Source organism: Pseudorca crassidens, chromosome 7 (assembly GCF_039906515.1).
Source record: "Pseudorca crassidens isolate mPseCra1 chromosome 7, mPseCra1.hap1, whole genome shotgun sequence".
Lineage (NCBI taxonomy): Eukaryota > Metazoa > Chordata > Mammalia > Artiodactyla > Delphinidae > Pseudorca > Pseudorca crassidens.
In genome coordinates this window covers 281,945-296,912 of record NC_090302.1, presented here as the reverse complement: position 1 = coordinate 296,912, position 14,968 = coordinate 281,945, and the positions used below count along the sequence as shown (strand labels likewise).

The following is a 14,968-nucleotide window of genomic DNA, read 5'->3' as shown; positions in this document are numbered from 1 at the left end:
CCATTTTCACGTGAGGAAGCTGAGGTGGAGTGAAATGGAATGACTCCAGATTTCCCAGGGTTCTGCAGTGTTGGAGCCAGCGTCACATGAGCCAGTAGCCCTCATGGGGTGAATAGTCTGCCCCTTCCCCATAGTGAGCCCAATTCCCCCATCAGGCCCTCTCCGGAGTTACTGGTAGAACGACACAGCCTGAGCCACACCAAGGAGGAAATGAACCTCCCCTCCCCACCGCATGTGATGACAGCTTCCCCTTCGCAGAGAACATGAGTCACCAGAGGGGCCCTCCCCCCGCATGGCCTTCCTCCCTGCACCCGTGCCCTTGAGCTCCGCCCTCTCTCGTGTAGCAGATGAGCAGAGGCCAGTCCTCCCGCTCGCACACTCTGCCCTGTTTTCATCATCTACCCAAGGATGTCATGACAGAAATTCTGTATTCTATTTCTTGCCCGGTCAACTTTCTCTCTCTGCTGGATTATTTCTATCAATATGTAAATGTGCTGTTATTTTTCCTATTTTTAAAGGTTTTCTCTTCCCCTTCCATCGACTTCTCTCTTTTTCTTCTCTCCTTCTTAGCCACAGGAGACACAGGTCTGCATTGTCTCTGATTTCTCCTTTCCTAGTCTGCAGTCCATCTTTCAGTGCAAAGCTTTGTTGGAACTGCTCTTGTCAAGCTCCGCAGGGACCTCCCCTTCTCAGCCCTTGCCTTACGGACCTGTCCACAGCCTTTCCGCAGTTGTGACTCCCTTCTGTGTGAAACCCCTTTGTGTCTCTTTTTCTGTCTTCTCCCAACCTCTGAAGGTCACTGTGTGCCTCAGGCATACATTCTCACCTTTTCCCATGGCTTCCAACGTTGTGAATTCCAATTTTGTATTTTTAGTCCAGGTCTGCTCCTACACCCCAGGCTTATATACCCGATAAATTATTCACCGTCTGTACTTGGAGGCCCAGTGAGCATCCAGCGTTCACGTGCTGACCCTCGAGTCCCAGATACTCCCCAGATTCCTCCCTGTCTCCATCAGTGGAAACTGCTGTTAGAGTTGCTCAAGCCAAAACTTTTGCAGTCGTTTTTATGTCCTACTTTCTTTTCTTACCCTACTTCTGATCCATATCTGAACCCGTATAGTATCTTCTGACTCCACCTTCAAAATACACTTAGAATATGATCACTTGTCCAACCTTTCCTACTGCCACCTCCTGGTCCAAGTCACTCTTGTTCTTCTTGACTGGGTTGTTGCAGTAACCTTCTAACTGGTCTGCTTCTGCCCTTGCCTCTTTCAGTCTACCTTCAACACAACAGCCAGAATGATCATGTTAAAAATCAAACCAGTAAAATTATCAAACCTCTAGCTAGCCTGATCACGAAAAAGAGATAAAAAATAACCAATATAAGGAACGAAAGAGGGAATATCACTGTAGATCCTGCTGACATTAAATGGATAACAGGGAAATTTTGTAAACAACTTTATGTCAATAACTTCAGTAACTTAAATGAAATGGAAAAATTCCTTGACACAAACTATGAGGCTCATTCAAAAATAGATAACCTGGAAAAATAAAAGGAAATAGGTAACCTTAGTAATGCTGTATATATTAAATAAATTAAATTCATAGTTAAAAATCTTCCAACAAAGAAAATCATGGGCCCAATTTGTTTCATTGATGAAGTCAACCAGACGTTTAAGGAGGAAATAATTCTATACAAAGTCCTGTAGACAGTAGAAAAAGAGAAGGTATTTCCCAATTTATTTTACGAGGCCAGCATTACTCTGATACCAAAACTGACAGAGACATTACAAGCAAAAAAATTACAGACCAACATTCCTCATGAATATGAACAATAAAATTTTCAACACAACTTTAGCAAACTGAACATGTTGATTAAAGTAGGGTTTATCCCAGGAATGAAAAATGCAAGGTGGGTTCAAGTTTAAAAATCAATCAATATAACTTAATATATCAAGGAGGAAAAACTATATGATTATCTCAATAGATGCAGAAAAAGCTTTGACAAAATTCAACATCCATTTATGATACATAAATTCTACATAAACTAGAAATGAAAGCAAACTTCCTCAATCTGATCAAGGATATCTATGATAAACCTACAGCTGATGACATGCTTAACAGAGAAAGCCTGGCTCCTTTCCCCCTAAGATCAGTAACAAGGCAAGGATGTCTCCTGTCGCCATTTTTGTTCAATATCATACTTGAGGCTCTAGCCATTGTAACAAGTCAAGAAAAAGAAATAAGAGGTGTACCAATTGGAAAGAAATAAATAAAATTGTCTCTATTCATGACTGACATGATTATCTATACAGAGAATCTTAAAGAATCAAATAAAAAGTTAATAAAACCAAAGCATCTACGAGCCTAGGAATACCAAGGATTGCTGGGAACCACCAGAAGCTAGGAAGAGACAAGAAGCTTCTTCATTAGAGCCTTCCAAGGGATCACAGCCTTGTCGATACCTTGATTTTGAGCTTCTGGCCTCCAGAACTGAGACAATATATTTCTGTTGTTTAAAGCTGTGAGAAGAAGTTACTGAAACTAATACCTGAGTATAGCAAGGTCAGTATATGAAAAGCAAATGTATTTCTATAGATTAGCAATTAACAACTGAAATTGAAAAAGTTCCATTAAAATTGCACCAAAAACATCAAATAACTGGCTAACTCTAAAAATATATATGCTAGAGTGTATGCTGCAAATTTCAGAATATTGACCGAAGGAATCTTCTTTAATAAATAAGCCAAGCACGGCATCGTGTTCATTGGGAGACTCAGTATTGACAGTTCTCATATGGATCGGTAGGCTCAGTGTTATGCCAGGCAAAACCCCAACAGGCTTTCTGGGTTGGAATTTATAAACTGATTCTAAAATATACCTAGAAAAGCACACAAACTTGAGGAACAAAAACAATTTTGCAAAAAGAATAAAGTGTTTCAGCCGTTTAAAGAATGACAACGGTAAGTACTGATGAGAACGCAGAAAACTCGAGTTCTCGTGTTCCTAGTGTGGATACAGTGGTGCCGCCGCTTTGGAAAACAGCTTCACCGTTCTTGATCGTGTGGCCCAGGCATCCCACTCCTAAGGGAGATGACATGAAAGTATACACGCACACAAAAACCTATACGCTAAAGTTTGTGGCTTTATTCATAATCGTGCCAAACTGTAAACAACTCAACCATCAGCCACATGGTGACGGATAATCAAACTGTGGTGTGTCTGTGCGATGAGACGGTTCTCACTCAGCAACAGAGAAACAGGCTACCGATGTGCGTGGGTGGGGCTCAGATGCATCGTGCTGGGTGAAAAGTCAGACTCGACAGCATGTTGTGTGAAGCCATTTGTATGACATTCTGAGAAGATGAAACAGTTGAGACAGAAAACACATCGCTGATGCCAGAGCCCTGGGAGAGGGCGAAGGGGTGGGCCACAAAGGGTACGGAGGGAGCTGGGCAGGGGTGCCGAGCTCCTGCCTGGATTGTGATGGTGGATCCACGGTCATATGCATTTACCAAAGTTCACAGAGTGGGAGAACTAACAGGGTGAATGTTTATGTACGTAAATCACACTTTAATAAACACGATGTTTACAAAAAGATGGATCAGAGTACTTTATTCCTCTGCTTGGACCCTCTGCTGCTTCCTGTCTCAGCGGCCCCCACCTGCACGTCCTCTCCCTCTGCTCCAGCCTCGCCCTCCTGGCTCCCTGGCCCCCTTCAGGGTCCCGTGAGCCCTTTCCTGACCGTTCTGTCCAAACTGCAGCCCTCCTGATAGTTCCTGTCCCTCCCCTCTTGGTTTTTCCTGTATCCAACAGACTGGATTTTTAACTTACTGCTACTTCATCGTAGACTAAAATCATGTACCTCCACAAGGGCAGCTTCCTTTGGATTTGTTCCCTCACCTAGAACAACACCTGGTGTTCGGTGGGCGCTCAGTAACTTTTATGGAATGATTGATGAATGGCTGGAACACTGCGGTGTCCCTGCCCAATCCCATCGCCACCCACGCCTACACGCCCTCTCACCCTCGCCACTGGGCGGCTCAGCTCCCACACCTCTTTAGACAGGTTCTGGCGGGGAGCGCTTTGACCAGCCTCCAAGGCAGTGTTTCTCCCCCCTGCACCTTTCCTCCAGCACGGGGTCTCTCCCCGCCCACCCCAGCTCCGCCTGTTCCCCCAAGGGGGCTGTGGGATGGCTCCTAACATCTCTCCTCCCTTCCCGCCCTTATCCTGCCCCAGCTGGCACAAAGCAGCATCAGTGTGACGCAGAGCTGAGGAAGGAGATTTCCTCTGTGTGGGCCAATCTGCCCCAGAAGACCCTGGATTTACTGGTGCCGCCCCATAAACGTAAGTAGGGTGAGAAACTCCCCCTGCCCACCCCTCTTCTGTCGCACCCAGAGGCAGAGCAGGGAGTCCTGGGTGAGGGCAGTTGAGTCACCTTGGAGAGGAGGGTTCACGTCCTTGGTAGCCCAGAGCACTCGTCTCCAAGGTGGGTGCCAGGGGCTGTGGGAGGAGATGTCTGGGCCATATTCCATTGGGCAGAGTCACCCACACTCCTAGTGTGGGGGATTCCCTTCAGAAAATGCAGAGGAAAGGTAGGGAGACGCCTACAGTTGGAGCTGGCGGAAGGATGAGGTGTCTGGGGTTAAGCTGAGCTGTGCTGTGTTGGGTGGAGCCCGGTGGGGCCTGGGGAAGAGTCAGTGCAGCTCCAGGTGGGCCAAGCCCCACGGTCCCGCCCGCGGGTCCAGGAGTCCTCGTGGTGGCTGCTGGCTCCTCACCCCAGCCCACCCCGCATGTCCCGCTTCTCTCGTATTCCCTCCCTTGCCTGCCGTGCTCTGCAGCCGATGAGATGACAGTGGGGAAAGTGTACGCAGCTCTGATGATATTCGACTTCTACAAACAGAACAAAACCACCAGAGACCAGATTCACCAAGCTCCCGGAGGCCTGTCCCAGGTACCAGGTTCCAGGAGTTCCAGGAAGTAACCCCGAGACTCTGCCACCTTCCACTGTTTGGCAGCAGAGGGGACCCAGCCCCTTCTTGAAGAAAGTGCAGCGGGAAAAAAAGGAAGATGAGAGGTTCTTGCGGCCGCCTCTCTGGCCCACAGAGTCAGAAACCCCATATATCCTGTGCTTCCGTTAGTGGGAGGTGCACACAGGCGGGGCCCAAAGAGGTTCAAACCTACTGCCCAGGGTCATGATGTGTCCCACTCATGCCTCTGGCTGGGATAGTTTGGAGGACTTCCTTCCAGAGGTCATCGTTCAAAGATGACGACTTCACCACACAGCCAAAACCTTTGGTGACTGTGTGTAGACTCTCATCGATGAAGTTGTCCTGTGTCCAGCACTCAGGACATTCACCCCCAGGGTGCGAAGTGTCTGGTGCCCACACCCCAGCCCTGAAATCTCCTCCGAATTCTGCTCAACCTGGGACTCTGGCAGCCTCTACCAGTCGATCCAAGTTGATGATGAGATGAAATCTTTTTGCCATTTGTAATCAGATCCAGTCCCCAAATTGTGTAGGAAGGGAAACTGAGGCTCCAAGAAATGAAATGACTGTCCTGAAGTCACTTACAGGCCAGATTGGGAATGGGCTTCTGATGGGCGAAGGGCAGACCCAGGGATCCCCATCCTGCCCTGGGGGTTCCGGACAGGTGGCCGAGCACCTTGGTGCCTGGGGTCCATGGGGCGTCCCCGGCCTCAGAGACCCTCCTCCTGGCACCCCTTCTGCAGATGGGCCCCGTGTCCCTGTTCCACCCTCTGAAGGCCACGCTGGAGCAGACGCAGCCGGCCGTGCTCCGCGGAGCCCGGGTTTTCCTTCGGCAGAAGAGCTCGGCCTCCCTCAGCAATGGCGGGGCAGTGTGAGTACCACCGGGCAGAGCGTGGGGCCTTGGCGGGAGGAGGGCAGGGGTCCCCCCGGGGCTCCCGTGGGCAGTGCCCCAGGACAGGGAGCCCTTGGGTCTCACCTCCACCCAGCCACACCCACCTCCACCCAGATGCTTCGCGGTGGGTCCAGCTGGTCCAGTCTGCCGCCGGAGCCGGTTCTGTGGTGCGTCTGAGGCTAATTCCTGTAACAGTAGACAGGTGCTCTGACGGCACCGGGGTCACCTGATTTAGACAGTCTGCTATTCCGGCCCATGCCTCCCACTGCGGGAACCTCTTTCTCAGGTGAGGACTCCCCTCTGCTTCCTCGCTGGCCTTCGGTGCCTGCAGACCATTAAGAAGGTATCTGTTTCCACCTCAGCTTCTCACCGCTTTTTGTTAATGGCCTGTTCATGTTCTCATCTTCCTTTAAGACACTTTCCCTCTCAGATCTCCATTTTGATATTGATGTCTGTTTTGTAGACAAGTTGGCAAGGTCTTTCCCTATCACGTAACTCTTGGTAACGACCCAAAAACCAAGTGGTCCAGAATAGGCATCCCTGTGGCACTGTGAGGGGTGGTAGCTGGTGCCAGGCTGAGCCGCACTGGGGGGCAGGACCCTCTCAGCCACCGCCCCCAGTCAGAGCGGGTGTCCCACATCTGCTAACATCCCGTTGACCAAAGCAGCTCATTGGTTGAGCCCAAAGCAGGAACGTGCGCTCTGTCTCACCGGCAGGGGCTGAGGGTGGGCCTCACGCCCACTTGCCGTTCTGGAGAACCACAAGGCCGGGCAGCAAGCATGGCTAGGGCTCCCGGTTTCTTCCTCTCCTGTGCCTGTTCCGGACACTCTTTTTGAAGCCTGATTTTGGGTCATGGACTGTGGGTCAGGTGGCTTTTGCTGAGTAACAAACTGCTGTACTTAGGAAGCCAGGCCTAAGTGCTCTGGGCCCGGGCCCGCTCCTGTGGGGCCAGCGGGCCCAGGACAGCATATTCTCACCTCCTGTGTCTGGGCTTATCGGTGTGGGGAGGCCGGAGAACAGCCCGAGGGGAAGGGTTAGGGTGCAGGCGTTCAGGCCTCTCCTTGTGCCCCATTGGCCACAGCAAGTCACCTCCCTAGCCCGAGCTCATGGGACAGGGGTTGACACTGCGGTGGCACAAGTCCAGAGGTGGAGAGGCCACGGGACACTGGGAGAACCTAAGCACAACTGGTAACGCTCCCGTGCGAAAACCGCACTCTTGAGTGCATGCAGGCCCTGAGGGCTGGCCTCCCGGCCCCTGGGAGGCCCCGTGTTCCCGCACTCTCCTTTCTCCATGCTGATTACGATCCCATTTGTGCATTTAAAGTTAAACAGTGGGTTCTGAGTGTCCGTGTGTGTGTCGGAGGGGATGGGGTGGGGAGGTGTCTTTGTGGACTGATCTGAGCTGGGCTTTCGGTTCAGGAAAATGAACGTCGCTGATTTCCATGGTTATAATTTCTACACAAATCAGTTACCACCCCTTTTTGTTGCACGTGAGAGAGGGCCCAATCTACCAAGGCCAGGCAGTGGGGGCATTTACTGAGCCTTCTGATGGCTGGTGTAAGTGCCCACCCGGCCTCGGCATGGTGTAACCTCAGAGGTGACCAGACCCTGGGGCCAGCGTCCGTCCTCCTGGCCGTGGTTCCTCTCAAGGTCAGCCTTGCCTGAGGCTAGAGCAGCTCCAGACAGCACCGTGCAGGGGAGATGCTTGCAACTTGAGAAGATGAAGGATGTTCTCAGAAACCCCAGTGATGGTGCGTCTGGTCATCGGCGTGGCCAGCTTAGGCCATCCGGCTTCACCTCTGAGCTCAGAGTGTGACTGTTGCCCCTCAGCCTGGGTGGCGGAGAATGTATGTGATGCCTCACTGTACACAAGAACGAGCAGAAACCCAGGCAAATGCTGGGCTGTTGTGGTGCCACTTGGGAGACACGATAAGAAAGACAGACGCTGACAAGGAGAGGGCAGGCGGTTAGGTTGTGTGTGGTGGGGAAGGCCTCCAAAAGTGGTCTCACCAAAGGTGACACTTGTGCCTAGACCCAGGGCAGGAAGGCCTCCGTGGCTGGGGTCAGGGGAGTTGTGAGTAGCCGTGGGCCATCAGGGCTGACGGAGCAGCCGCACAGGCTGGATGCCTCACCTGTGTGCACGTTTGTGGCCTTGTCCCACCGCACATGTGAGCCCCTGTCTAGGCCAGATGTCCCCAGACTAGGGTCCCCTCTCTGCCCATCAACTCTGAGAGGGCACGACCATTGCTGTACCTCCACTGGAGAGTGGCCACACTCAAGGGGCCTCCTTCCTCTGGGCTCCTTCTAGCCCAGAACAGGGTCGGGGTGGAGGTTTCTGGCGGGTGGGAGCCAGGTTCTGTGGCCCATGGACCTCCAGGCCCACAGGACAATCCTCTCTCCTCCACAGACATACCCAAGAGGGTGGCATAAAGGAGTCGGTCTCCTGGGCCACTCAGAGGACCCAGGAGGTGCCCTGCGAGGTGACGACGCCCCTGGAGCGTGGCCACTCCGCGGAGATCCCGGTAGTGCAGACAGGAAAACCGGTGAGGGCTCCCAGGGCTGGGGGCCGAGTTGGGGGTGGGGTGAGAGTGGGAGGGTGAGGGCGAGAGCAGGATGGGGGGAGGCTGGCATGGGGGAGAAGGTGAGAGTGTGATGGGGGTGGGTGTGACTGGGGGGCTTCTGTCCCCCCAGGCTGTGGATGTCCAGATGCAGAGCATGGCCCTGAGAGGCCCTGACGGGGAGCCCCAGCCCGGGCTGGAGAGCCAGGGCCGAGCGGCCTCCATGCCCCGCCTGGCAGCAGAGACTCAGGTGGGTGGCCTGGGAGGGTTGGGGTCATGGGAGGGGGTTGGGGGTGAGGAGACTTGGCGTGGAGGAGCTTGTGTCCCACACGCGGGCTTTGCTGGGGTGGAGCCTCCCCGAATGCGCTGTAGCCTGGACACCACCGGCCCCGTCTGGAACCCTCAGAACACGGTGCTGGCCTCGAGAGGTGTGGCCAGGCCAGCAAGAGTCCCCACTGCCCCGCCACTGACCCAGCCCTTCCCTGTCTCTGGGACACGCCGCTCCCACTCCAGCTCTTCACTCCCCCCGAGATCACACACAGGGCCTCCTCAAGCCACCCCTTTCCCTCATGTCCTCTCGGAGCCCTGGGGGTGACCCTGCTCCCTCTCTGGACACTGGACGTTCTTTCTCTGGGACTCGCTTGACCACCTGGCAGGAAGCCCCTGGCCAGGGGGCTGCAGCACTGTTTCCCGGGCTCAGCCCCTGGGTTGAGCATTCCTCTTCCAAGCCCTCACTCCCCCGTCTCTGCCCACTGCGCCTGGTGCCCTCCTGGCCTGGCCACGTCCCTTCGGTGCCAAGCTGGCGCCTCTTCTCCCTCCTTGCTGCTTGAGCCCGAGCAGTGGCTCTGGGTGAGCCCGTTTCCGTGGGTTGTGCTTTCAGCCCTGGGGGAGCAGCCTCACGGTGCTGGATGGACGGAAGGGCTGGCACAGTGGTCTCACCGTGGCCGCTGAGGCAGCTCTGCCTGCCCCGCCCCCGGGATCCTTCCAGCCAGGCCAATAGGCTCCCTCTTCCTTGCACCTCCCTGTCCTGTAGGGACGCTGAGGCCAAGAGGGCTCCTGGGCCCCGCCCGGCCTGGGAGAGACAGACAGGCACACAAACAGCATTTTGTGCAAAGAGCGCTTCTGAAGAAGCGGTGGGTCTCGGGTGGGCAAGACCAGTCCAGGGAGAGGGCGGGGCTTGGTGGTCCCTGACCCCCAGCCCCGCAGTGGGCCTCCCCAGGGACCCTGCCAGACCGCAGGCCTGGCCCTCCGTGGCGCCATGCTCCCCCCTCCCCCCCCCCAGCCCCCTGGGGCACAGCCTCCCTTGTCTGAGGAGATGCCCCAACTTCAGGGATAGAGTCCCAGGCCCATTCCTCCCGATGGGACGTGTCCTGTGGGCTGCCCAGCCCCCGTGTCATGGCGGCTTCCCCGCCGCCCTGGGCCTCCCTGGACCCCACTCTCAGACCGTGCGCCCACCCGTGTCCCCGCCCGCAGCCGGCCCCAGACGCCAGCCCCATGAAGCGCTCCATCTCCACTCTGGCGCCCCAGCGCCCCCCCGTGGCTCGTCTCTGCAACGCCGCCCTGGACCGCGCTCCGGCCAGCCAGGCCGCCCCCCACCATCACCACCGCTGCCATCGCCGCCGGGAGAGGAAGCCGAGGTCCCTGGAGAAGGGGCCCAGCCCGTCCGCAGACACAGATGGCGGTGCGTGCGAGGGGTCTCTCGAGGGGCGGTGGCTCGAGTTGGGGGTTCAAGAGCACATGGGAACCCTCTTCCTTTCTGCACCTCACAACCCCACAGCCAGCCCTGAGCCTGAGACCAGGCAGGAGCCCCCCACCCAGCTCTGCCCTGGGACCCTCTGCTGGCCCTGGGGGGCCAGGCCGGGGTGGGGTCTGTCTCGCCGCCGGCTTGGCTGTGCTGACTTCTCCCCTCCCCCCGCCAGCACCCCACAGCGCCGCGGGGCCAGGGCCGCCCCCGGGGGACGGGCCAGCAGGCTGCCGGCGGGAGCGCAGGCAGGAGCGGGGCCGGTCCCAGGAGCGAAGGCAGCCCTCCGCCTCCTCCGAGAAGCAGCGCTTCTACTCCTGCGACCGCTTTGGGGGCCGTGAGCCGCCACAGCCCCAGCCCTCCCTCAGCAGTCACCCCGCGTCGCCAACCGCTGGGCAGGAGCCAGGACCCCCGAGACAGGTGCGTGGGCCTCAGGACCCCGCCTCGCCCGCGCTCCCTGGGGTCCGGGAGGGAGCCCCTTCCCGTCCTGGTTCCTAGGCCCAAGCCTGCGCTCCTTGCTTCCCGGGCCCGTCCATCCTGCCGGGCGGAGCCCTGGCCCTCCCGCTGTCCAGTCCCTTCTTTGCTTTCCTTCTGACTGAGCTGGGCTGGGCTGTGGTCTCCTGGTCCCTGGCCCTGTGCCTATCCCTTGCTGTCACCACCATCCCCAGACTGCCATCCGACTCTCCTGGGGCCGCCCCGGGTCCATCCCAGCTGCCCGCCCCCGCCCCCCCGCCATGGCTCTCCGCTGCGCTGTGCTCTGTTCGCCCTGTCCTTTGACTGGGGGTTGCTGTGTTCCCGTTTCCTGCAGGGCAGTGCTTCAGCGAACGGGAGCCCCCTGCTGCCAACATCTGGTGCTAGCACCCCTGGCCGCGGCGGGCGGAGGCAGCTGCCCCAGACCCCGCTGACCCCCCGTCCCAGCATCGCCTATAAGACGGCCAACTCCTCGCCCGTCCACTTTGCTGGGGCTCAGACCAGCCTCCCTGCCTTCTCCCCCGGCCGGCTTAGCCGTGGCCTTTCAGAACACAACGCCCTGCTCCAGAGAGACCCCCTCAGCCAGCCCCTGGCCGCCAGCTCTCGGATCGGCTCCGACCCGTACCTGGGGCGGCGTCTGGACAGCGAGGCTGCTGCCCGCACCCAACCTGAGGACACGCTCACCTTCGAGGAGGCCGTGGCCACCAACTCGGGCCGCTCGTCCCGGACTTCCTACGTGTCCTCCCTGACCTCCCAGTCGCACCCCCTCCGCCGGGTGCCCAACGGCTACCACTGCACTCTGGGGCTCAGCTCTGGCGGGGCCGGCCGGGGGCGGCGCAGCTACCACCACCCCGACCAAGACCACTGGTGCTAGCCGCACCGCGACCGGCGGGCGCGTCCCAGGTGATGAGTTTTATCATCCGCGCTGGGCTCCGGGGGCGCTCGGGCGCTGAGGCGGGGGCCGCAGCCCCGGGAGGACCGCCTCGCCCCTGCGTCTCCTCCCTCGCGCTGGGTGGAGCGGTTTGTAGAGGGATGTGGCTCCCCCTCTGCCCCTCCCGCGCTGCCTCCCTGGGTCTCACAGCTCAGAGCCTACACAGGACGCGGCTGTGTGTGCTGAGCGGCACTGGGTGGAGGACCCAGCATCCGAGGTGTGTGCTGGGAACGTTTTGCAGGAGGTCTGAATCTTGTGCGGATCATCCTTCATGCAAACGTGTGGTGCAGAGGGGCGGGCGAGACCTCAGGACAGAGTCGGTGGTAAACCGAGCAGGTCTCGTCAGTCCCCGCACACCAACAGTCCGGTGGCGCCCTTCGTACCTAAAATGGCAAATAGGCACTAGAAACACACGCCGATGCTCTGTCCTCTCCCAGACACAGTCAGCCCTGACAGGGACCAAATCTGGACAACGTTCTTGCTGTTGGTTTTGATTTTTAGTCACGACACCCTTCACTCGTTTGTTGACTCTATATACTTGATCAGAAAATAAAAATAAAAAACCAGAATAATGGGGAAGGGAATGTTAACATGACTGTAAAACATGAAACCTATAGGAGGACCTCAGCCTCTCAGGATGTGTGTTCTCGGCTTGCTGGAGGACATGCTCTGTGTCCAGTCCAGGCGGCCGACCAGACCACCCCGGCTCCCGCGGCTCTCGACCAAGTGCCTGACCTCCTAGCCCCTCGCGCGGGCTCCCGGGGGCGGGACGGGAGGCCTGTGTGGACTGCGAGTGGGCTTTGTGGAAACTGTTGCAAACAGCAACTGAGTAGAAAGCGGATGTAATGGAGAACGTGCAGAAAACATGCAGTAGGTCCGTCGTAGTTGGAATGAAGCGGCCGTTTGCCCTTTTTCCTCGAACCAGTAGAGGCTGCAGGGCACGTGTAGCATGGCCCGCGCGGGCCGGCCAGTCTTTCTACACCCGATTCTCAGGGACGGGGTGCCTGACAGGCAGGGCGCAACCTCTGTAGTTGTGCAAATTTCTTTTCACAGGAGACTCATCGGGGAGAGGCTGGGGGGAAGCGGGGGAGGTTGGATGGGTGGGGGCAGGAGGAGTGCCCGCGTCTGAGCGGATGAGGGCAGCTGGGAACCAAACGGAAATGAGGCCGGAGCTCGGAGGAAGGAGCAGCTGCTGCAGCTGCTGAGCTGGGCGTCTGAGCCCACACTCTTTCTGGCACAAGAGGTGGGAAAGCAGGCAGCCAAACGAAGCCCCGCTTCAGGGCCACATTCAAAAAAGGCCACTGTTGGGACGTGGTGCATAAAGCGCTGGAGAGCCTCTGTTTTGTGAACAAAAGGAGCATTTAGATGAGTAGATTCGGGTGTGTCCTCCGCAGTTTGAAATGTGAGATGATCTCTTTGCCGGACCATTTGAGTGTTCCCATTGGCTTTTACCCCATGATTCTCCTAAAGAGACTTGGAGTGTGATGTGTGTGTGTGCGTGTCTGTGTGTCCCCGTGAGTGGATGCCGTTAACCCATAGGGCTATGCAACAAAAGACACACGTTTAATATTAGAAATAAAACACACAAGACCGCCACCTGTTCTAGGGTTTGAGCATGATTGTGACCAAACCATTTTATAGAATTTCCTTACTTGAAGGCACAACACTCTGAAACTTTAAAAAAGCAGAGTATTTTACTCAAGTAAGATATAATTAAAATCGGAATCTCGGGCTGTGCATGTCATCCCTGGCTCCTGCTGCAGAGCAGAAGCTTGTGTATTTTGGTAGATGTTTTGTCTCTGGTCCCTCTGCCCACATTATTTTGAGTGTATTCATTCTGTGCAGAACCACAGCTGCTTCCCCAGGCCATGTTGGGCAGAGAATCCACTTTTCCGGACCCACCCAGCCATGCTGGCTTGTCTGGATTCTTCTAGACACTGGAATTGGTGAAAATTACAGAGAGCGGGGGATATACTGTCTTGTTTTCCCGACTCTGCGTTTTGTTTCTGTACTGTCTCTTCTCAGCTGTCACGTTTCCCCCCAAATCTCATAGTGAGTTGCCAAATTTGAAGAGCATCAACCAGTTGTCTGCATCTGGAACCAGTCAAGCAGTGGCTGTAGTTTGAATAAGTTCTGTGTGCATGTAAAATATATACATATATACATATATTCAAGTATGTGCATGACATGTACATCTTCGTACTTTTTGATAAAATGTATTCATTTGTTAATTTTTAATTATATTTGATATAAATCAAGGGTTTGTTGCAAAACTTTATATTTAAGAACAGTGTTTAAAAAAAACAAAACAAAAAGAGAAGTCCCAACCATGCAACACAACTGGGACTTGCTTTAAAAAAATTCTGTGATTGACTAGTTTGCTGCCTGAGTAATATTTATCAGCCAAACTTTGGATTCTGCTATTGTTTCTACAATGACATTTTGTATGAAGCAAAGTCCTTGGATTAAAATAAAACTTAGCAAAAAACAAAACACCACCATGCCGCTGGGTGATATATGCAAGGGGTGCGGAGCCAGGCGGATGAGCCACCTCCGTGGGTACAGGGCTCGGGGGCGGAGGGCACAGGGCTCAGAAGAAGGTGAGAACCTCTTCAACTTGCTCTGGGGCTGATAGGATGCAAGGGTGGATTAGGCCCAGCGTCATGGTGAGGATCAGGGTAGGCTTGTGGCTGGAGGAGCCAGGATAAGGACTCATGGGGGATGTGGTTGTTTTAGGGTTAGGAATACAGTTTGGGAGTTGAGCAGGCATTGGCTGAGGTTTGGGGTGGCTGTGTTGGGTGGGTTAACGGTTAGAGGTTAGAGTTAGGTTTGGGGTTGAGGTTGGGATGTAAGTTAGAGTTGGGGTTAGGAATTAGAGGTTAGGGTTAGGTTACAGGCAAAGGGTTTGTCTATATAACCACTAACAGTGTAGGGTTACGTGGGTATAAGAACTAAGGTTTTGTTCAGTTTACTGTATATTAGAGTTCATTTAGAAAAGGCGTAATTGAACAGGCTTAGGTTTCAGCCAAAAATGAAAATTATGGTTCTGATTACACAGGGAAAAGGGATTGGAGTAGGGTTCAAATTTTCAATCTGTTCTAATATGGACCTATATTCGGATTAGGGTTAAGGGTGGTGTAGGATCATGGTCAGGCTCAGAGGTTAGGGTTAGGAGTAGAGTAAGGTTCAGAGTTAGAGGGTCAGGAGTAAGGATAGAAATTCAGGCTCAGGGTTAGAATGTAGGGTCAGGGTCAGGGTTAGAGGCTCAGGGGCAGAATTAGAGGGTACATTAAGAGGATGAAGGGCTTCCCTGGTGGCGCAGTGGATAGGACTCCGTGCTTCCAGTGCAGGGGGCCTGGGTCAAATCCCTGGTCAGGGCCCTAGATC

At 55.1% G+C, this 14,968-nt stretch overlaps 1 protein-coding gene across 11 annotated transcripts in view; it reads left to right on the top strand.

Annotated features, from left to right (window-relative positions):
* CACNA1B (calcium voltage-gated channel subunit alpha1 B) overlaps positions 1-12,210 on the top strand; it is a 194,711-nt gene extending 182,501 nt beyond the window's left edge. For 9 of the 11 annotated variants that reach the window (XM_067742478.1, XM_067742476.1, XM_067742473.1 and 6 more), the window contains 8 exons: positions 4,240-4,347; positions 4,842-4,954; positions 5,732-5,859; positions 8,288-8,423; positions 8,572-8,688; positions 9,912-10,119; positions 10,358-10,599; positions 10,988-12,210. In XM_067742478.1, coding sequence (XP_067598579.1) covers positions 4,240-4,347; positions 4,842-4,954; positions 5,732-5,859; positions 8,288-8,423; positions 8,572-8,688; positions 9,912-10,119; positions 10,358-10,599; positions 10,988-11,524 — 1,589 coding nt within the window. In that variant the 3' untranslated portion in view covers positions 11,525-12,210. Of the gene's footprint in view, positions 1-155; positions 4,218-4,239; positions 4,348-4,841; positions 4,955-5,731; positions 5,860-8,287; positions 8,424-8,571; positions 8,689-9,911; positions 10,120-10,357; positions 10,600-10,987 lie in introns of those variants that run through there. The other 2 variants (XM_067742480.1, XM_067742481.1) reach the window with 2 other exon arrangements.
* The last annotated feature ends 2,758 nt before the right edge of the window (positions 12,211-14,968 follow it).